General features: G+C 38.7%; 1 protein-coding gene across 1 annotated transcript; it reads right to left on the reverse strand.

Annotated features, from left to right (window-relative positions):
- Positions 1-17,691: 17,691 nt before the first annotated feature.
- LOC116731687 (C-type mannose receptor 2-like) lies at positions 17,692-20,099 on the reverse strand (the record flags this gene model as incomplete). The annotated part of the gene is made up of 3 exons (XM_032581501.1): positions 17,692-18,469; positions 18,560-18,990; positions 19,712-20,099. Coding segments are annotated over 3 exons (921 nt in total), but the record flags the coding sequence as incomplete, so codon positions are not given.
- Positions 20,100-22,115: the final 2,016 nt, after the last annotated feature.

Genomic DNA, 22,115 nt, shown 5'->3' on the forward strand with positions numbered 1-22,115 from the left:
TTAAATTCAGTTCATCCAAAAAATAACTTATTGATCCCAAAGTGAAATTAAATGTTATTGTAAAGCAAATTATTCAAGATTATTCAGAGTTGTTTTAGTTGGCAAGAAGGACAGATTTTCAATCAGAAATCAGAAGAAGAAAAAAATTCTGATTTCAACTAAATGAGAATTCTAGCTTGAGCAAAACTAATAAAATTATCTGTAAGAAATGATCATTATTACTTTTAAGTTGGTTCAAAGAAAAAAAAAAAGAATTAGTGCAGACTCACATTTGAGTTCTTCTGCAAAGCTCTGATAGATTTGGGTGGAAGAAGGCTGCTCCCAAGGCCACAGCACTAAAAATAAAGATGAAGTTTTGAAGATAAAGCTAAGAACGACATCTTATTGAAAAAACAACAACAACAACAACAACAAATAAACAAAAAACAAAAACAGAGAACAAAGCTGGAAAAAAAAAAATCTCATAAATCATCGAAAACTGTTTGCCCGAATGTTTGTCTGCCCTTGAATGTGCATATGTCCCTCATAAATCCTGCCACCCTAAAAAAAAAAAAGAAGAAAAGCTTTGCTGCAGGAAATGCACACTCCAAAAACAACCTGCTGATGTCATCAGTTCTTCTCTGGAACCTTTTGCTCTTTTCTCATTGGAGACGCAATCAAACTGGAGACAGAGGGCCGGTTTCCAACCTTCTTCACATTAAACAAAATTGGTTTAAAGGTAATTTTGATTTAGTAAGAGTGAGGGGAGGGGGGAGGGGGGGGAGGGGGAGGGGGGTTGACCTTTAAACCTTCATTGCTATCTTCAAAGCCAGAGCAACACAAACAAAAATAATTGCTGCACAAACGTAGTCTAGTTGATTCACACCAGTTTTGTCTGATTTGCAGAAGGTGGCGGTGGGGGAGCAACTTCACTCAGGTCCAATACCAAGGTGTAATATTTGATATACATCATTTTTATAACAACTGAAGCTAACACAGTCACTTGATTATGTTATAAAATGACACCAGATGCCTGGAAAACACAAAACTCTGCCCCTTTAATCGTTTATAACTTTAAAACAGTTTGTATTCCACCAAATCATTATCTCCTTTTTTGCGAAAACAAACAAAAAGCTAGTCTCCTTGATTTCCTCCTTAAGTCTTGTTTTGTTCTATATTCACTATAGAGCAAAATAAAATATAAACATAAACAAATATATTTGTTTGTATTTATAAACCATGTTTAGTTTGGATTCGATTTCATTTCGCTCACCAAAAGATAAGGCTGTACTTTCTTTCTTCCCCCCCCCCGCCATCAAAGGTTCACGTTTTATGTGCTGCTCTTCTGTCTTTTAGCTAAAACAGACCAAGAAAAAACAAGAAAAAAACAAGATGGCAGCAGCTTATTTCCTAAAGTGGTTCCAATTAAAGTGCTGGCACCGGTGGGAGAGAACGCCCTCCTCGGAGAAGGGAGGAAGAGGAAAGACGAAGAGAAGGAAGAAAACGTTCTGACGTGGACTCCCTCCTTCCCGGGACAGAGGCCCTGTGCTGAGGGGCCGACCCCCCCCCCCCCCGGTGTTACCTAACAGGAAGGAGATGCTGCCGCCTCCTTCCAGCTGCACCCTAACGAGTCAAAGTCACTTTCAAGTGCCGCGTGTTCAAAACGCCTCTGTTGCTCTGCTTGCTTTTGTAGCAAAAAATGTTTCCTGGATTCAATTTGCAAGCAGATCTGAAATGTGGCGACCGGCCCCTGATCTCTCTCCTCGTTTCCTACGGTGAGTGAATCTAGGGGACGATGAAACCGCAAAGGTGGACTTATTGTTGTTGAATCGTGCATTTCTGAGTCAAACCCAAACTAAATGTGATTATGGAAATAACCCCCAGTGTCCCTCTGTCCATTTTTACGGAGGATATTTGCATCGCTTGCATTCTCTGATCAACTATAAAGGATATTTTTTACTTTTCGGAGGAAAAACGTCACATCCAATAGCTTGCTTAATCCGCCTTGAATGTGTTTGACCGCTGAAGCTCTGAATTTCTCTGAAGGAGTGCATAGAGAGGTAAAATAAAGGAGATAACTGAGCAACACTTCATTAAGATAAGTTGAAGACATTCTAAAAACTCGCTATCATTCCACGTTGAACTCTTTCTTTTCTTTCTTTCATTTTTCGGTACTTTAGAAGCGAACCTCTTTAGCTTATGTCAAAATCTGGGTGAGTTGATACTTATTCTGCAGTAAGTGCAAACATCAGCCATAGTTCTGCCACTGATGGACTCCAGTTTTCTCTTGTGCAGGGGTGTCCAAAGTGCGGCCCCGGGGCCATTTTTGGCACTCGGAACAATTTTTTTTGAGGCTGCAAACAGCAGTTTAAGAATAACATAAATTTGTTTATTGAACGATTTACTTTTAATCAGTGTGAAATCGTTATTGACCGAATTTTCTTACAACTCTAAATGTTAAGTACGACACAAAGTGCTGGCCTTTTTTTTTTTTCTACAGCCAAGCTTGTGTAATAAGTAGAACCACGTTTACCCAGAGACTTTTACTGAAAATCTGGCTTTTCTGAAGCTTTTATTTAATTTATTAAACTTGCCTAAATTTAGCAAGCATTGTGGAAGAAAGTGACCCGAATCTCGTTCTTGTAAACTGAGAATACATTTGTTTGGAAAGTATTTGAAAAGTATTTCCTTTAAGAGAACAAATGTGCAAAATTATTGCTAAGTGTTGGATGAACCATGAATAATGCTCCCCAAAAATTTTGTTCCTTTCTTTCCTTGATCTTATTTGAGATTTTTCATTTTTCTTTCTTGGGCCATGAATACTTTTGACCTTTGTGACAAAACGTTTAGACTCCCCTACTTTAGTGTCACTCACAAGAAATATTGATATTAGTTTGGTGAGTAGAAATAAATGAGTTACTTACCCTCTGGGACTCGGTTCGGTTGCTTCAAGTTCAAGCTCATTAAACAAGAACAGAAAATGCAAACTAAAACTATTATTCATCTTCACTTTGTGCTTTCCAACATCTCACTGTCATGTTTAATGTAGAAGGACAGACAGTTTTTGTGTGTGGGTGTGTGTGTGTGTGTGTGTGATAAGTTTGCTGAGATACAAATTTTCAGGGAATCAACTCTATTATCTCAAATACAGTTGAGGTTTATATGCGGGGCAGCCATATTGGATTTTGAGGGTTCGTGTTGTTGGTAAACTCGACTTTCCTACAAGGAATTTCAACTTCAGAGAACGTTTATGCCTAATTGCAAACTAAAAAAAAAAAAAAAAAGGCTTGTTGAAGCAGATATGCAAGTATTAACAACATATTAGAATTATTATTTTTTTGTTTGTCTAAATCAGGGGTCTCAAACTCCAGGCCTCGAGGGCCGCAGTCCTGCAGTGTTTAGATGTGCCACAGGTACAAAACACTGGAATGAAATGACTTAATGACCTCCTCCTTGTGTAGATCAGTTCTCCAGAGCCTTAATGACCTAATTATTCTGTTCAGGTGTGGTGCAGCAGAGGCACATCTAAAAGTTGCAGGACTGCGGCCCTCGAGGACTGGAGTTTGAGACCCCTGGTCTAAATCAAATCTCGCATCAAACAAAGTCTGGATGTGATTCTGATGTTCACACAAAAACACGCGTCTTACCATTGTTAAAGAAATGTCTCCAGGTGACATTGGATTCAACTAACCAACAATTTATGTTCCACTTACTGGTCTATTTATTAAGCTGTAATAAATTTCTTCAAGTAATAATATTTTTCAGCAAAGGTTAAGACAGAATGCAACCGTCTGTAATCGACATTTCCTCTGCTGATGACACACCGGCGCGATCCGAGACAGGATGTCGAAGTCCAGCTGTTTTCCTTATTACACATTTGGAAGTGAAGCGCTTACAGATCCTGTTGGTTCGATATTTCCTCCTCATCCGGAGTACAAATCAGCTAAATGCCACAGTGCAGGTGGTTCCAATTACTATCAGTGACTCAGTGATTATTGACCAAAAGCACTGAGTCATTTGTCAAACAACACAGTAAGCGAAACGAAGCTCTATCAACGAGGAAGAGGAGGGCCAAATGCATCCCATCTGTGTTTCCACCTGAAACTTGTGTGTTTTTGGTACTTTTGCACAGCAGCTAACCGGAAAATATAAAAACTAAGAATAATAATAATAAAAAAAAACCTTCTCTGGACTCATCCAGATGTGCTTTTTATGGTCTACGGATTTCGTCACGACCATCACAGGTTCTGGTTGTCGCTACAGTCGCCACGCCGAATCATTTGCTTTTTTTTGTTTCTTTTGCTTTTATTGTTCTGTTTTGCTCTCTGTTGGGTTTTCACATCTGACACGCTCATTAACCCAAAACCATTCGCTAAAACTCTCTCTCCTGACCTGCAGTGAAACCTGAAACATGGGTAAAAGAAAAGAGGAAAAAAAATCCAATTCAACAACATGAGTGGTGTAAGGAGGCAAAGCGAAGGCAAAAACGCAGCAACGGCGTTGGCGGTTTGGTGTATTTGTTTTGTTCGGGACAGATAAATGCAGCGAAACCGTGTCCATGCTCACCATCTGCCGCTCATACTGTAGCAGTATACTCTCATGGAGGATGTTGGTAGAGGTCAGCAGCAGTTATATAATAACCTCTCCTTGGCACTCAGTCGCACACCACACGTCTCTATATTTGGCAGTAAGGCATGAAAAAGGTAACAGGACTGGGAAGCCATTACTAATTCACAACTACGGCTTTGTGAGCAACGCGAGCTCCGAGGAGCAACATCGGCTGGCGAACGCACACCTCCAGAGCAGAGGAAGTACAGGTAGCGGAGCTCGGGTGTGGGTCAGAAGTTTACGTACACCTATCAGCAGCATGAATGTCGTGGACTTGTGGGGTCGGGACGACAACATTGGTGAAGGAGTCTGAATTTACTTACCCACAAAGTGCCAGAATTATGTATAGTTTGGATTGCAACACTTTTTAATTTATGGCATAACTTAGCATTAATAATGAAATATGATGCTGAACATTGACTTGGTCTGCAAATCAGCCTCTGTCAAGTTCTCTCACTTGGCTTTATTAATCTTTGAGATTTTGTAACAGTCAGCATAAAACTACTGCAACCGGAGCAAAAAACAAAAATGAGGCAAATTGTAAATCAGCCATAAACAAGTTCCATGTTGAACAATAAACAATTTGCACATGTTACCATATCACAGCTAAGGAAACATGAACTTTGATGCTGACATGAACATGACATGTCTGAAAAAAAAAATAAATAAATAAATATATATATATATATAAAAAAATTCCCTTCTCACCCACCGCGGGTGGTTCTTATCCTCTGAGCTCGGGTCCTCTACCAGAGGCCTGGGAGCTTGAGGGTTCTGCGCAGTATCTTGGCTGTGCCAAGGACTGCACATTTCTGGACTGAGATGTCTGATGTTGTTCCTGGGATCTGTTGTAGCCATTGGTCCAGTTTGGGGGTGACTGCCCCGAGGGCCCCGATGACCACAGGCACCACTGTGGTCTTCACCTTCCAGGCCCTCTCCAGTTCCTCCCTGAGGCCCTGGTATTTCTCTAGTTTCTCGTGCTCCTTTTTCCTGATGTTGCAGTCGCTTGGTATTGCTACATCTACCACAACGGCTTTCCTCTGTTGTTTATCCACTACGACAATGTCTGGTTGGTTCGCCATTACCATTTTGTCTGTCTGGATCTGGAAGTCCCACAGGATCTTAGCTCTGGCGTTCTCCGCCACCTTTGGGGGTGTTTCCCACTTTGATCTCGGGGTTTCCAGTCCATATTCTGCACAGATGTTTCTGTACACTATGCCTGCAACTTGGTTATGTCGTTCCATGTAACTATATATATATATATATATATATATATATATATATATATATATATATATATATATATACATATATATATATATAGTTTTCGGTTACTTGACTGGTCAAAAATACCCTTTAAGAGTCTTTGAAAGGCCGAATATCCTTATCACGTTGCAATGTGCTTATTTTACCAAATGTTTTAGGACATTTATTGACTTGAATAATTATAAATAATATGGTTTTTTGCTACAAATCATGGTGGTAGTCACAAGAAGAGCAACGGAGAAACTGACATCGCAGGAGGATCTGGCAAGACATTAACTCAGCAATCAGGTGAGTCAACTTAAAGAGAATGTAGTTCAGCTGGGACACGAAGCGACGTGCTTGACAGAAACTGAAATGTACTCAAACTATTGGTTGGATTTTGTTTTTCTAAATGTTTCACATTTGCAAATTCAATAAAAAAAATATTATTTTAAGGCTTTAAAATCTATGTTGTCTACTTGCCAATATGGATATAATCTGAGATTGTAGATGTAGAAATACTCAAATATGTTACTCTAGTAGGTGCAAGGAAATATACTGTTTAGAAAATGTTACTCGTCCGTTCGAAACACTGAAGGATTTATTACATATTTAGATCCATAACTGTTTTTTAAAGAGTTGGGAAATATTCAAGGTGGTGTGATTAAATCCACCTGTAAGAAGACGTATCTCTCTAAGAACCGAAAAGAAATGTCACTGTTCTCACCTGGGTCATTCCCAGCGCTTGCAATTCTCATTCTGGCGCCGTTTGCATCGTTGAGCCATAAGTGAGTCAAAGGTCACAAAGAGAGACCTCACACTGTGTACGCCTCATCAAAAGAAGTTCACACTTTGACTTTTTACCCAACGACGACGACAACGATGATGATGGAGTGGCTTTTGAAGTGTGAAGGTTGAGCTTGAGAGCGGCGCTGAATAGCACTCATCAGACATGAATGTGTGAAATGCGGTGAAATGAGGCTGAATTTTGGCGGCTAATGCCAAGTAGGGATGCCAGCGACGCCTGCATCACTTTTTCAGGAATCGCTGCAGAAATGGGGACATATTTTATCCTTGTGCATGCTTGACAAAGACGAAAAAGGCCAACAAGAGCCAAATTTAAAATTTTGAGCTTTGCTCAAATGATCAAAGACTGCAGGTAACTTTTTATGTTTGAAGCTCCGTGTTTTCAAAGTGGGGCTCTGTTACAAAATTACAAGCACGTTATATCTTACCTGTAGTAAATTACTCTCTTGGTTGTCGTCGTTAAGTGTAAATTCAAATTAGTTGGTTCACCTCTTTACTTTTCTGATGTTTCGTCACTATATATTTTCAGATCTGCAAAGCAGATGTTAGCTGCTGTTCACCTTTTTCCACAGAAAGTCGTTTTAAAAATCGCTAAATGTCCATTTACTCTACTGTCCTCAAACAAAGTGAGAAAAGTCACAATATGCAGACCTTTATCAATCTGCAGGCTTGCTGCTAATCACTTAGCATCATTCCACCTCTGCAGCTGATGGGATTTGGCAGCTTTCACGTTGCTGGCCCCCAAACTGATATATTTGGCAAAGTTGCCTTCCTATTTGAACTCGACTCGACTGAGCGTGCTTTGCTGAGCCAACAGAAAACGGCGGTGACTCATAACGACAGCTGAAACTGGAATTATAATTTAAGGCTGCCATTAAAAATATATTATAGGCCACTAATGAAACACGGAGACAGGGATGGGAAGCTGTTTACATCAAATGGTGACCGAGCTAGTGTCAAATGTAATCCCTTATTCCTTCCATTAAAGGGCTTTTATTGAAATGCAGATCGAAAGAGAAAAGAGATTTTTTTTCTTCCAGAGCAATTGTAGTTTGAAAGGAAGGTGAAACACACACACACACACATTTTGATAATACAGAAACTTTCATGCAAAAAGAAAAAAATAAACGAAAAAAAAAGTTAAATAACACGTTCTCTTATGTTTGGAATGAAATACGCAGGAAAAAACGAAAAAAATATTAGCCAGTGTCCCTTAGTAGCGTGTGCTTAATCTGGATCATTTACACCACATTACCACACATCAACTCTCATTTAAAAGTGAATTTCCCCCGACAGACTGTCTATTCTCATAGCGCCACCTTAGTGTAGCTAAATAGCCAATAGTGTGCGGTTATTAGGGGAAACTAAGAAACATTTGGCCAATCAGCATCGCTGAATTTAATATCATTGGGGCTCTTAGAATTTCGCCTCTGCCTGGAATATGTGGGTAAACCAGTAGGCTTACCTGACGTTTCTCTTGCCAACAGCCGATAAAAAAATCAAGAAAAGAAGATTCCGGCGTAATTGAAAGTGAGAAAGTTCCAAATTTGATGATGGCGACTGACAACTGTTGAGGGAGACCTTACCCCACCTTGAATGATGGTGCTGAATTTTCAAGATGGCCGGTAAGCTACAGTTTGAGTTCCTCTGCTTTTTAAATTAGTTTTAGCTAATAGCTACCACCCTGCTGTTTTTCGTTGTTTACTTTTTCTGTTCATCAGCCACTATCATTTAGTCTTTACTGATAATCAGTTATGAATGTTGCTGTAGTTTGTTTGATGTATGTGTTTCTCTGGCTAGCATAATGCCAATACTGCTCTGGGTAAATTTTGCTAGGATTTGTTTTTAATTGTTAATAATCATAATGTTCCTGTTGCCTTTTTGAGCTTCTGCTGCTTTTATAATGCACATGTTTGGTTGATAGCATGATGTTTGCTGGGTAAGACGGCCACTTATGTGTGTGTGTATATATATATGTATACACACACACACACACACATATATATATATCTGGGGAGGGGATATCCCCAGTATCCCCTCCCGACCCCCCACCGGGATTTACGCCTATGGTTCCAGCAGAACCTGGTCAAGTCTTTTTGATTTCTGGGTTCATTTTGTGTGAGTAGCCATGATTATTTCATCCTGTGTGTTTAGTCCTTTTAGGGAGGAAGGCCTCTGTCTGGTGCCATGAGTTAATTTTCTACAATTTTACTAAAATTTCGCTTGTTTGTTAAAAGTTAAACTTCTCAAATTAGTTTGGTGTTTTTCACAGTTCTGAGTCTTGATTCGGTGTTGGCTGTTGACACTGATTTAATGATAAAATTCTATATAACTTGGAAGTTACTGAACCAGCCTTTTGCGTTTGTCTAATTCAACATGTTATTTTGCTGTATAAAGAATTTCCCTGCTGCTCATTTCAATCCCTGTACTGGATTTGGAAGGGAAATTTATTGGCACATCAACCCCACCAAGAATGTTTTCCACCAGCTGCCACTGGTTTCCACTGCCAAGCACTGCACCCTGATCTCTGGGGTTTATTTATGAAATATGTTGTCTGGTAGCCTCATTTGTTTCATCATCATTTCACCATTGTTGACATTAAAACAGTTTGAGACAAACACTCTGAGTAACCGTTTCATAAAATGTTTAGGGGGTTATAGATTTCAAACAGGAAGTACGTAATGGTCGAATGAGTCTCATTAAATCTGCCTGCTTGGGTTTTTCTAATCTATTTGTCTGACTACAGGCAATGAAAATGATTTTTATAGCATTGTGTTGAATAAAGGACACAATGATTAGAAGTCTTTTTTAATCTGCTTTCAGGCATTATTCAAAAAGTACAAGCTGCTGCAGATAATAAGTACACATAGTGAAGTATTTTGGGATGTCCATATTCACAGTACATGAAGCCACTGCTCTAGAAAAACGAAAACATGAAAGCATGCAACTTTATGTAGTTTGATGTAGCCATACAGCTATCAGTAGCTCAATCATCAATCTGCAATGGAGCAGGCCCCTTTTCTAGAGGTAAAATGTCCTGCCAATTTTTGTATGATTTTTTTTAAAGCAATTAGTGTTCATGTGAGGCAGCTACAATATACACTACACTGCTAAAAGTTTTTATTCACCCATCCATTCATCAGATGTTTTATGGCCAAAGGTGCCAACTTTCTGCCATCATTGTCTCCAGACCTCCTTCATGCGGTCAGTGATCAACTCGCGAGCAATGCATGGAGGACTTCATGGAATGGGTTTCCATGGCCCTGGCGTTCAAGCCTTGCAGCACCAAGTGCAACGCAAAGGCATCTGTTGCTGTCGTGCAAAGAACACCGCCACTGGACTCTAGAACAGTGCAGATGTATTCTCTGGAGTGACGAATCACGACTCTTAGGTCTGGAAAGCCAGTGGTTACATGACAGTAGCCGGAATAACGGTACTTGCCTCAAGGCAACGTGTCACGGGTAAAGTTTGGTGCTGAGGGGATTAAGGTGTGGGGGGCTGCTTTTGTAAGAGATGGGCTCAACCTTTTCATATTAAACCCCACGGATTAATAAATGGATGTCTCTCAGGTCCATGATTAGTGAAAACATTTAGCAAGGTAAAGGTAATGTTATTTATATAGCACATTTTCGGCAACAAGGCAATACAGAGTGCTTTACAGGAATTAAAAGGAAATACAAACAAAATAACAACCCAAAGGAAAGAGCAAAAGAAGAAAAATAATCTAATGTTGATCTAAATTATGTAAACTAGATGGTGTATATTTTGGTTTTAGATATGAACCATTTTTTTGGGTGCCATCTTTCCTTTGACCTCCAGCAACACAGAAGGGTGTCATCTTGGTTGGAGGACTCTGGTCGAAGTTTGATTTGCGATTGACATGAGTAACAGGCCTGTAACAGCTATTAAATCTGTTGCATCACTGTTATGTCGTTAACATTTTCTCAAATGCACTCTGTGTGTCGTCTTTGTCGGTATTAACATCCGGCAGTTGATAACGTGAGTATGCGAAAAAAGTGTTTCCACTGGAGTTTTACAAAACATCTATTTATATATGGCCAAAAAACCACCTCATCCTAACGCTACAAACTTTAATGAAAAATTTGATTTAAAAAAAAAAAATTGCATTAAGCATATTTATAATTTCAACTTACACAATTTTACTGTCAGTGGAAACACAGCTACTGACTTGATACAATTTGCAGGGTTTGATTAGATAGAAAATGTTTGAACCAAAATGAGTAATATTTGATAACTTGGATCAGTTGTAATGTGTATGTATAATTGGATTTAATTCACTTTTTTTTTTTTGTAAAGTGCCCTGAAATGACATTTCTTGTGAACTGGTGCAGTACAGGTAAACTGAATTGCATTTGTGACAGAATCTCTTCACAGTAATATACCCGCACACACATAACCCCACACTGTTAGCCAAGATATTTTATTGCATCCTCTTTATTTTTTATTTTTTTATTTCATCCTCCCATTGCACCCAGACCTGACAGCGAGTGCAGGAGGCGGACTGTGATTTAGTTGCGGTTAGGTGGCAGAAAGCCGAGGTCCGCAGCTCGGCTTTATCGGAGGTGCTTCATCTTGCCGTGGGGGACATGAGAACTCATTTAGGGTGTTGCCAGAGATGGCCTCGCACCAGCCGACGGCACGGCTGAATTACTGTCACGCTGCAGCTTCTGTATTCCTCTCTATTTATCTCTGTGTGTGTATGTGTGTGTGAGGGGATGTGTACACTTGCGTAGAGAGAGACGGAGAGAGAGACTCTGTGGCTGACTGTCATTTTGAATAGTCATGGACGCCACCGATACCTGCCAACACATGACGGACACACAGATACGGGTCATCATGGGTGTAATCTTTATGTCTTAGGAGTTTGAGTTAAAATGACAAAAAAAATAGCAACTTGTTAAAACCCAAAAAAAAAAACTGCTTACGCTAGACTGACAAGTTTAAGCGTTTCTTTTTATGATTCGTTGATGCTTCATTTTATGGCATCACTATTGCGACTGGCGATCTAAACTGGTTTAGCGGGCAGGTTTTTGGCGACCAAGATGGTTGAGGGGGGGGTGACAACTTTGTAGTCTTGTTACCTCAATGCTAACAAAAGCTTATTGAATGTACTTTATCCTCTATCACCTCATAAACCAGAGTGTAATCTGAGCCGTTCTATATGCAGCATATGTGAGCGTTTATTAGCACCCAGGGAGAGAGATCTAAAGAAGCTGTAAAAGAAATGGTTGTTATGGAGATACCACTCTTGAGATTCTTTTACATCTTCTACAATACCTCATTGGGCACAGTGGCAATATAAACTCATGTCCTCATTTTGTTTGTCTATGTTCCAGTTGCTTAATACTTGTTAAAGCTTTCTCTGGGACATCTGTAGTTCATACACTTATTTTCTACGACGGCGTACTAGGGCCATTGTAGTTGGGTAAAAAAAGAAGAGTAGATTTTCCCCCAAGAAACTTTGGTATGCCTTACCAAAGGCCCGAAAGTCTGAGAAATTTCTAAGCCCAAACATTCAGCTGGAGGTAAGAAAGCTCTCAATTTCTGTGAAATGTGTGTTTTATGCTAGTTGGCAACCTGTGTGTCTTGTTTATTACAACCATAGGTAGCATCAACATCTAACAAAATTACACTTTTGTGTAACCTGGTTGATTCACTTCGAACCAGTAGATGAAAACGCACTTAATTTGCATTTTTCGTTTGTTTCCTTTTTGAGAAATTTCTAAAGTTGGCTTAAAATTTGTGTGACAATTGAATGAAAATATAACTAATAGCGTCTTTCTTGCTGCTTCTCCATAAAGGCCAGAGTTGTGTTGAAAGACTCGCCCAACGGAGCCGTGGATCTCTGTTGCTGTGGTCTTCCTGGTAATCTAAGTTAGAACTCTTATTCTTGCTTGGCCTATCAGATTAGGCCTAAATACCACACGTTAAAAGGTTTGGAGTTGTACTTTTTCTGTTTTTGGACTGAGAAGTTCTCCAATAAACGTTCCAATCTTGGAATATTGTTTTAAAACTTTCTCTCTGACCTGTACGCTTTTCCTCTTGGTCTTCTTGATGCTATTTGTTCACTAATATTCTCTAACAAACCTCTGAGGCATTAATCATCTAAATTATGTACAGGTGAACGGTATAATAATTGGGTTCACGGAGTTTTACACTTACAGATTTTTATTGTAAGAAATACTGAAAACCGCGTATCATTCGCCTTCCACTTCACTATGCACTAGACTGAGATATTCTGTCACATAGACGTTCCAACACATCGCAAAAGATGTACAAATATTAATGGGGTGTAAACACTTTTGCAAGGCACTACATTTATATACACATGTGACTCTTAACTCCTTACACTCATCAGGCCCCTTAATTACAAGCAGAAGGAAATGTTGCAGTGACAGAAACCCATAAAGAAGTTCAGAAAAGGACGTTTCATATCGATTTACGGTATTTCTCTGTTTTGTGGAAAATGTTAGAGAACGGCAGTCTATCTCTTAATCTAGTAAGTGTTTGGAATAACTTTGTCCCTTGACTCACATTATCATGTTCTTTTTCCTTTCCTAGAGTTTTTCAGACGAATGTACCTTTTAAATCTGCTCTAGATTAAAAGTGCAGAGAGTGCAGTTGTTTGGATGTTATTTTGTTCCACAGTTTTCATTTTTAGAGTGCATTTCCTCATGGAGCTCCTTTGTGTCATCATCATTTCACAATCTCCGACATTGACAGTTTGAGACGAGCAGTCTGAGCAACTGAGCCGTAAAATACAAATGTTTATGGATTTATGGATTTTGAACAGAAACACTAAGTCACGCTCCACTGAGTCGTATAAAATTTGCTTGCATATCAAGCCATTTTGAAAATTTGTGTGCTTGGATATAAGTAATGAGGATGTTTTTATTTTCTGTATTAGAACTACATAAGTAAGTCAGTCAAAGAGAAAAGATCTTTATTTGCATACAGGCTGTTTCAGAAGAACTTACGCGAGGTGAAGTATCCTGTTGTAGCCACACGATTATTACACGTGTATCATAGCAACAAAGAACGTCGATCAGTCTGCTGAAAGTACATTTGCCATAATTATCCTGTATAAAGATAAAACTCAAGACAAATTAAACAGGAAAAGCGTAAGATGTATGTGGTTTGATTTCTAAATGTTAGATATTCCACCAGTTTTCTGTTCCAAAGGCAGTTTGTGCCTTTTTTGAACATTCAACAATTTCTTTTTAACCAAACATTAATTTAGATTTCAAAATTAAATGGAAAAATGTAACAGAGATGCACACGAGTTATTGTTGGAACCAAAAATAAGAAAAGAAAATGCTCTTACCACTGAAACAGATAAAAGGACATTTCGTCTCACAACTTTTATCACGCTAAGCACCACTAGATTTTATTTTTTAAAAGTGAAAACGTGGATCTCGTGAATCTTGTAGAAAAATGAACTATAAAACAAGGACAAGTGCGTCCCTTATCTTGTAAATTCAACCATTACAAGGCGGCTACTTTCTTATTGATAGGTGCAGAGGCAGAGACATTTGGAAAGAGGGGAACCACCAGCTGACTTAGCTGTAGTGTATCTTACGTCTTTTGTCTATCTATTTCAAATTAATAGCCATATGCTGAGCATAAAAGAAATATTTCACCAGGGCACTTTTTTTGTCTGGAGGAAAAATGGCAAGCACTCTAGCGCCTCCTAGTATCTGTCTGTGACCGTCTCAGAAAAGGTGTACAGACTTCAAGATTACATCATGTAAAATAAAAAGAACAAACATGGACAGACAACTCAATGTCCTTAAATTAATTACAGAATTATTCGTGACAGTAAGACAACATTGTTTTATTTAAAATCACTTTTATTTGTTCATTTCTTCCCACATGGACATAACACTGACAAAATGAGACATCAGGACACAAGGCTTACCGTCAACTGGAAAATGCACCAGTTTGCTTCTTTCATGCGTTTGTTTTGTGAATTAGTAAAAACTCAAACCTAAAATACAGAATTTGCTTACTTCTACAGTTTCTCTCTTTGTTCTCTTTGGTAGCTATGCAAAGCCGGTCTCACTAATTTGCTCCTGTGGTTAGTACAGGAGGTAAACGCATCCAAATCATGTTGATGAACTCAAGCGTTTCACCTTCGAACATGAACATTATAAGAAAACAACAGCCTGATTGGTTTTTAATAGCTGTAAACAATTATGTCAAACCAGACCAGTGTTATGCAGTATCAGTGTTCAATTTACTCATATTACCACCAGTATGTTTATGTCTCTTGATAATGGATCATTATGAGAGTTCATCTTGTACCAAAACGGAAACTATTCAGAACCACGTTTTTTTTTTTTTTGTCCAGTTAAGTGCATTAGTTAAACCAAGTTTTAACATATTTTGTTGATATTTTGTGATAGACCAACACAATGTAGTGTGTAATTATGAAGTGGAAGGAAAATAATACTCGTAAATTATGTAAAATCCAGTGAAACAAGCTTTTTGTCACTTACCTTTCATGTTCTGTCTTTTTATGTTGGTCAACCACGTTTAATCCCAATAACATACATTGATAATTGTTTGTGAGGAAAAGTAAAGCCTCAAGTTGTATGACTATTTCTCTTGTGCTATATAGTTGGGCTATGTAGTGTGTAGCTGCATATAATTGCGCAATTTGACATTTCAAAAATAAATTTGCTGAACGGAAACATGGCAATTTTGAAAAAAAAAAATTGTTTTTCACTAAAAAGTTTTGCCTCTAGGATTCCTTTTTTTTTTTTTTGCGGGTTATTTCGCAAAACTGCGATGGAAACACTTTTTTCGCATCACAAGTCACATGATCAACAACTGGATGTTGCTGCTGGCGCAAACCATGAAGAAGATGATGACAGGAAGTAGTTTGAGGACGATGGCGTGACATGTATTTTAATTATTGCGTGAGCAAACTTCTTCACGTGCTTTTAATTGCGTTATTTATTTAATGGACCATTTTTGACATTAACTTAAAATTGACAGTCTTGCGCACCTTCGTAATGGAAACGCAGCTCATGTTGCTAAGAGCCCTGTCTCTGAACAACTCTGGGGTTTACCGTAAGCATGAAAGCTTTAATAACGAAGGAGGCCCTGAAGCTCACAAAAATGTACAATTGGCTTTGATGTTGACCTTAGTATTCAACTAAAAGTACCTAGATATTGAAACAATAGTGTGTTACTTGCTTTCCATTGTTCTGACATCACATATCAACAGTAAGTAACTACTACACCATAGGGGGTTTTCGCTTCCTTTGTTTCTAAAATCACCAGCATTTTTGCAACAGTGTTTGGTCTCCCTTTTCCATCAATATATATGCTTCTGTGAGAAGGTTTTTTTTTTTTGTCTTACAGATTTCTTCTGTTTTTGATTTATTTGTCACACTTAAATGTTTCACATCATCAGATGAAAAGGGGGAGAAAATCAATGCGAAGCACCCTGGCCCTGTGTGGAGAAAGTCATTGTTCACCTTCTTAACTCAAGAAACCCAAATTTTTCAGTTCAGTTTCATTACCAACAGTCAGGCCTTATTGCTGCCAGACTATTCCTGACAGAATCACCTGAAATAACCTGTAAGGCCACATAAAGTAGACTGAAAGGGATTAAAAAGCAACTTTCAAAAGGTATTGAAACCAGCATCTACTGTTCACAATGAGAACCTCCACCGTTGGACAAATCCTAGAACACAAAGGCCCAGTTCCATGTGGTAGCAGAAATGTATCATCAGCTGATGTATTGTTTTAGATGTTGTGAATAAAATCTGAGCCTTGAGGAACCCCACATTTAAACTCAGTAAAAACTTTTTAAACTGTTTATTTTTGAATAAATAACATATTATGGACATAAATCAAACTTGTATCTCTAAAGTTCCCATAAGTCAAATTTATACATTATGTTTGTGCAAGTTTCACATGTTTCTAAGTTATATTGTAGCTCTGTTTGTGAAAGAAACTTTCCTGAAAAAAAAAGCTCCATCTTAAAAAATATAGTTCAATTAAGTTTATCAAACCTAAATTATTTACATTTGTTTAACCCGACAACTTAATAAACGTAATATATTCGCTTGGATAAACTCAATTTGATTACTTGCAACAAATGAGCTCAGTGTTTTGATTTGAAATTGAATCACCTGTTTTTGTTTTTTCAGTGTAAGGCTTTTTTAATGAAACAGATTCATGGCTTTTGTAGGACCAGCATCAGCCCAGTTCTTCATTTTTATATGAGTTTGTCACAAATGTTTTACGAGCTCGTTAGTTATCCTGTAAAATGTGACAAGCAACTTTAGGTTGACTTCTTAGAGAAAACACACGCCGACACAGGATGGGTTTACACTTCTTCTTCTGCTCCTTGTGTAAAGTGACTCCGTCTTTCTCGATCCAGCGCCGTTTAAAGTCTGTCATCCCATCAGAGTTCAATTTTGCATGCAGCTGAAACTATGACAGCACACAATGTCTAGTATGTTAATCTTTGGTTAAATACTCGAGACAAAACGACAGCATTGTTGCGAGATGGGCGAGCTACGTTTAGATGAAACGGATCCAGGCTTCCTGTACTTGCTGTAAAATCTGACGGAAAACAAATCTCAGACCTACAGGAACGGCATTTGCCTGCCTTTTCTTCTGTCACTCCACCTTCTTTTCTGCAGCTATGCAAACACGGTGGAAGTAATTTGTCGCTGTCATTAGAACAGCATGTAGACACATACAATGAATCAAGTGAAATTAGGTGGCGTCTATTAAAAAAAAAGTATCATTTTGAAAACATGCAATAGTAGTCAACAGTGTTTAGTCTGAGTAAATTTGGTAGTTTATTGTTTTCTAGTTTTAAATCCAGCTGAAAAGAAGTTTTAAACATTTCTGACACAGACGTCTTTATACTACAATGACCTGAGACTCACTGCACCTGAGTGCAATGACTGAAATACATTACATTTAGTATTTGTATTAAAAACTCCTAAATGTCTTGCTATTAACATTTTGGTGAGAAAATGACAAATTATGGCACTAACACACCCATTTAATTACACGGTTTTATTGCCAGTTTAAAATAATTGAACATAGTTTTACACTGACTAAATGAACAAAGTCACAAACACTTCCAATGAATTTAAAAGGCACCACTTAAACATTTTGTGGCCAAGAAATGACAAGTTTTTCTTTATTTTTTTTATACATTCAAACCACCCTTGCATTGTATTGCATCACAGACAATACAGGTACAACCGACAAATGAAAAAAGAAGTAACAATTGGGTATCAAAGTCAAGAAAAAGGTCGGGTATAAAGTTTAAATGGTCCATAGAATGTATAATGCCATGTACAGCACAAATAAATCATAAAAAGAGAAAAGCAAATCATTTGCATAATTCAAGTTTAGGAAACGCATATGATATTACAGGTAGTCGTGTCAGGTTTTACCTTATTAAACAGTCAAATTGGATGTTACACGATATTACCTGCATACAATGTGTACCTTGACATTTAGGTACACATATATGAATAAAAATATATGTGGATCGACTTATTCCAGAAAGGATTACATATGTTTTATAGTGTATCTGCAAAGTAAATTACTGTTAGCTTAACAAAAAAAGAGGTACTGAAAATGTCCTTGACTTACTAGACTATACATGTAGATGCGAATATCTGTAGGTTATGCTTATGAATGGTGCATGAAAAAGGCAGAATTTTCCTCATGTTTTTTTCTTTGGTTCTTTATGAAAAATTTGCCCATCCCTCTCCATCCAGCGAAACTTGAAGTCTGTTAGTCCATCAGCCTCCATTTTAGCATGCAGCTAAATGTCAGATAGAAACAAAACCTGTGTCAGGGTATTAAGAACTTTTTGAGGATCCATTGCTCTTAAAGAGGCATTTACAGTATTTACCTGCTGTAAAATCTGCTGCTGGGCGTCGGGGTCGGTCAGGTCGGCCTCAGACTGGAAGAGCAGCTCCAACCTCCTACTGGATGGAATCAGAGTCTGACAGATGAACTCGTGCTCTTCACTACAGTCAACATCCCCCCACGTTCTGGTGCTCGTATTCACAGCAGCACAGGAAGTCATGTTGGTGCTGCCTTTGTTGTCGGGCTGGCCCGTCTCCCAGTTAGTGAAGGTCAGTAGGCTGTGGTCAGACCAGTTAGCCCACAGGTCTCTGTAGAGGCCGATCCAGTGGTTCCTCTCAATGAGTGGGTGTATTTCATTGTTCTGAGACGTGTTCCACACTCTGACCAGGTCCGTGTATTTGGACCGACAGTAGTTCTTAGCATCTTCCCAAAGCACGAATGTAGTCACAACAACGTATTTAGAAGGGCCGTGTTCTACAAGAAAAGAGAAAGACAGCAAAAAATAAACTTCACTTATATTCTCTTTTTTAACGCTCCTGCGGTCATAGAACGACGATTAGGAGGAGCACCGAAAATGTCACTGTCAGACAGTGGGAAAGTGGGGGCTCGTCCGGTCAGACCGTCAATTTCTGAAACCGCACAGAAAAAAAAACCTCATGAAAGCGAGGACCAATGTTCTTTGATTTTTCTTGACCTCTGTCTGACATAGTAATCTTTATTTTAAAATTGTTTTACATCACTGTTGGCCTTTTTCACACAATAATTTGACAGGAACGGAGCAGAGAGAAGGGGGTAAAGACAAGCAGCAAAGGAACTGAGGACAGGAGTCGTACTTGGGATGGATATATCCAGGACTCTAGCCTGTGAATGCGGAGCGCCTGCTCTAACCACTGCAGCATACGGCGCCGCAAAAATATTAACATTTGATGGTTTGATTGATAGTAGATTTGTGAAGTGAATACTTGAGTTTTTTAAAGATTTTTTTATTTTTTTGGCTCGAGTGGCCTTTATTTGATAGTTAATTGACAGGAAAGTGGGTAATGAGAGAAGGGGGAAGACATGCGGTAAAGGTCGCCAGGCCTGGAATCGACCTGCGACAGCCACGTCGAGGACTAAGGCCTCCATATGTGGGTTGTGCTTAACCCCAGCGCCACCACAGCACATCCCCAAGTTGTTTTTTATAAAAATTACTTACCATCAAAGCAGATAAAAGGGCGCTCTGTGTTGCAGATTTCATCCCGCCAACCTCCAGTCAAATTCATCACTATGCAGCTCTGCTTGCCACCGTAGTTGTCAGGCTGATTTGGTTGCCAAGGTGGGAAACTCTTATTGCCGACAAAGTCATCGTCTCCCATTGTCCACTTCCAACCCGTTGTGTTGTCGTAAAGCCCGATCCAGGCAAACTGTCCGGATCCCTGCAGTTCAAGGAGCAGTCTGTCGTTTTCCTCTGGGCTGTCCACGGTGGCCAGGTCGGCGTACGTCTCTCTGCAGTACCGCTGAGCTTCAGCCCACGTCTTGGGGCTGCTCACGTAGTGGTACTCACGAAACAAGTTGGTAGACAGAACATAAACCCCCGCTGGACAAGATCATTTTTTTTAAAATTACCTCATCTTATAACACATCTTCTGTAAACAATCAATATTATAGAAATATAATCTAGATTTAGAATATATGCTGTGAAACCAACAGTGGGAAATGAGCTCAAACAGCAAAATCTACTATCCTTATCGTACTGTTGGTTGCTGTAGTCCAGCAAATGCCATCAGTTAGCGTTTAATAGTTAGCTTTTTTTTTTGAAAGAACAATTTATAATACTGTCCATGTAAACAACTGATGACCTGTTCCAAAAACTACAGCATTCATGGTAAGATTGTAGTGGACTGACAAGGTCTGAATCTCTGCACTTTCTACAAAATCACTACTGTATGACATCTGCCCACTGGAGGTACTGAAAATAACTTTGGAGAACTTATATCTGTACAAACATCAGACCTGTCCCTTTGAGTTTCACCCTTCTGCACAACTGACAGACTGACCTGAGAAGGCGAGGACAAGCAGGAGTGTCCGCTTCATCCTGAAAAATAAAGTGTGAAACACTGGAATAGCTGTACAAAGTATTTTTGAAGAAATACAAATACAGTGGATCAAAGATGGCACCAAATGTTAATTTCAAGCTTTTACTTTACTTACTTTTACTTTTACTTACTCTAAAAGAACGAGCAGTTATAAACAGGTGAATTTAAGCTGAAGTTGTTGAAAGTACTCCTGATTTCCCACGTCTGTGGTTCAAACAAGAAAAATAAAATGTACAGATGAATCAGTGAACATGTGTAAACGCACACATTAAATAATTTTACCTTCCAACAGAAAAAGAAGCTCTAGTTCTTATGCCCTGCTGCTTGCTTTCTTTGGATTAGAAAATCCTCCTACCATTAGGAAGACTTTTCTTAGCTGTATTTCATTTCTTCCCTCCTTTTCTTGGTTGCTATGCAAAGTCATTCTCCATAATTGGACACTGTCAATAACATGCAAATCTAGCTGGTGAAATTGAGCTTTTGACTTTGACCAATAGCATAATCAAAGTTTAATAGATTGTCTTATCCATCATGGAGGCTAGCATACCCTTCAATGCCGAATTGCTTTAATTCAGCTGCATTGGACGGTTGTCAAGCATGTACAGCCTGTTTAAGGTTATGCCAGAGCATCTCAGTCGGATTTGAATCTGTGCTCTTGGACTTTAACTTTAGGCCACAAACTGGTGGCTAGACATACTCCATCCAGAAAATCTGGAAGGAGTATGTCTCCATCCAGTTGATGAAATTCATGGTTTCATCAACTACAGCAGGGCAGTCTGGTTCTGGAACAGCCAGCAAAGCAACTCCAGACCATCCAACTAACAGCGTCCTGTTTGACTGTAGGTATCACGTAGTTATTATTATGAAATTATGCTTCTTAAGAATCATCAAGATGTTTTTAGGTAGTGTGAGATTGGCATTTTTGTTTTTTTTTGGTCAGCAGTAGTTTTCACCTTGGAACTCTCCCATGAATGCAAATTCTGCTTGGTTTCCTATTAATGTAGAATTTTGAACACTAATTTTAACTAAGGCAAGTTAGACCTGAAGAAATGGGAGGACTTTTCTACTCCCTTTTAAGGAAATTTGGTGGTTTTGGTAACTACCAAGAAGGTTTACCACTCCTTCATGTTTTCACTAGTTGTAGATAATGGCTCTAGATGAAGTCCACTGAAGTCCAAAAACCTTACAAATTGCTCCAGACTGATCAATGAGAATGACCTTGTTGCTATTTGAGTTGTTTTAACTCAATTTATGTTGTCATGCAGGTTGTAATTCTTCTTTTTACAGGTCTGACAGCATTCAGTTCTGAGTCTTGCTTAGGTTTAGCTAGCATTTGAAGAATAATTAACAAGTACTGCTGATTTTCTGACTTGGGAGTGGGCAAAAGGTGATTTGAAGTTAAAATTTGAGTCAAGTAACCCACAGGCAGTAAGCATGTTTAAATAGTAAGGTGAAAAACTGGTGGAACTAACTAGTTGTTGTACTTTGCTATGTCAACTAGTCAGCAGTCCATGTTTCCATCAA

This window comes from Xiphophorus hellerii, chromosome 13, assembly GCF_003331165.1.
Source record: "Xiphophorus hellerii strain 12219 chromosome 13, Xiphophorus_hellerii-4.1, whole genome shotgun sequence".
In the NCBI taxonomy this organism is placed as follows: domain Eukaryota; kingdom Metazoa; phylum Chordata; class Actinopteri; order Cyprinodontiformes; family Poeciliidae; genus Xiphophorus; species Xiphophorus hellerii.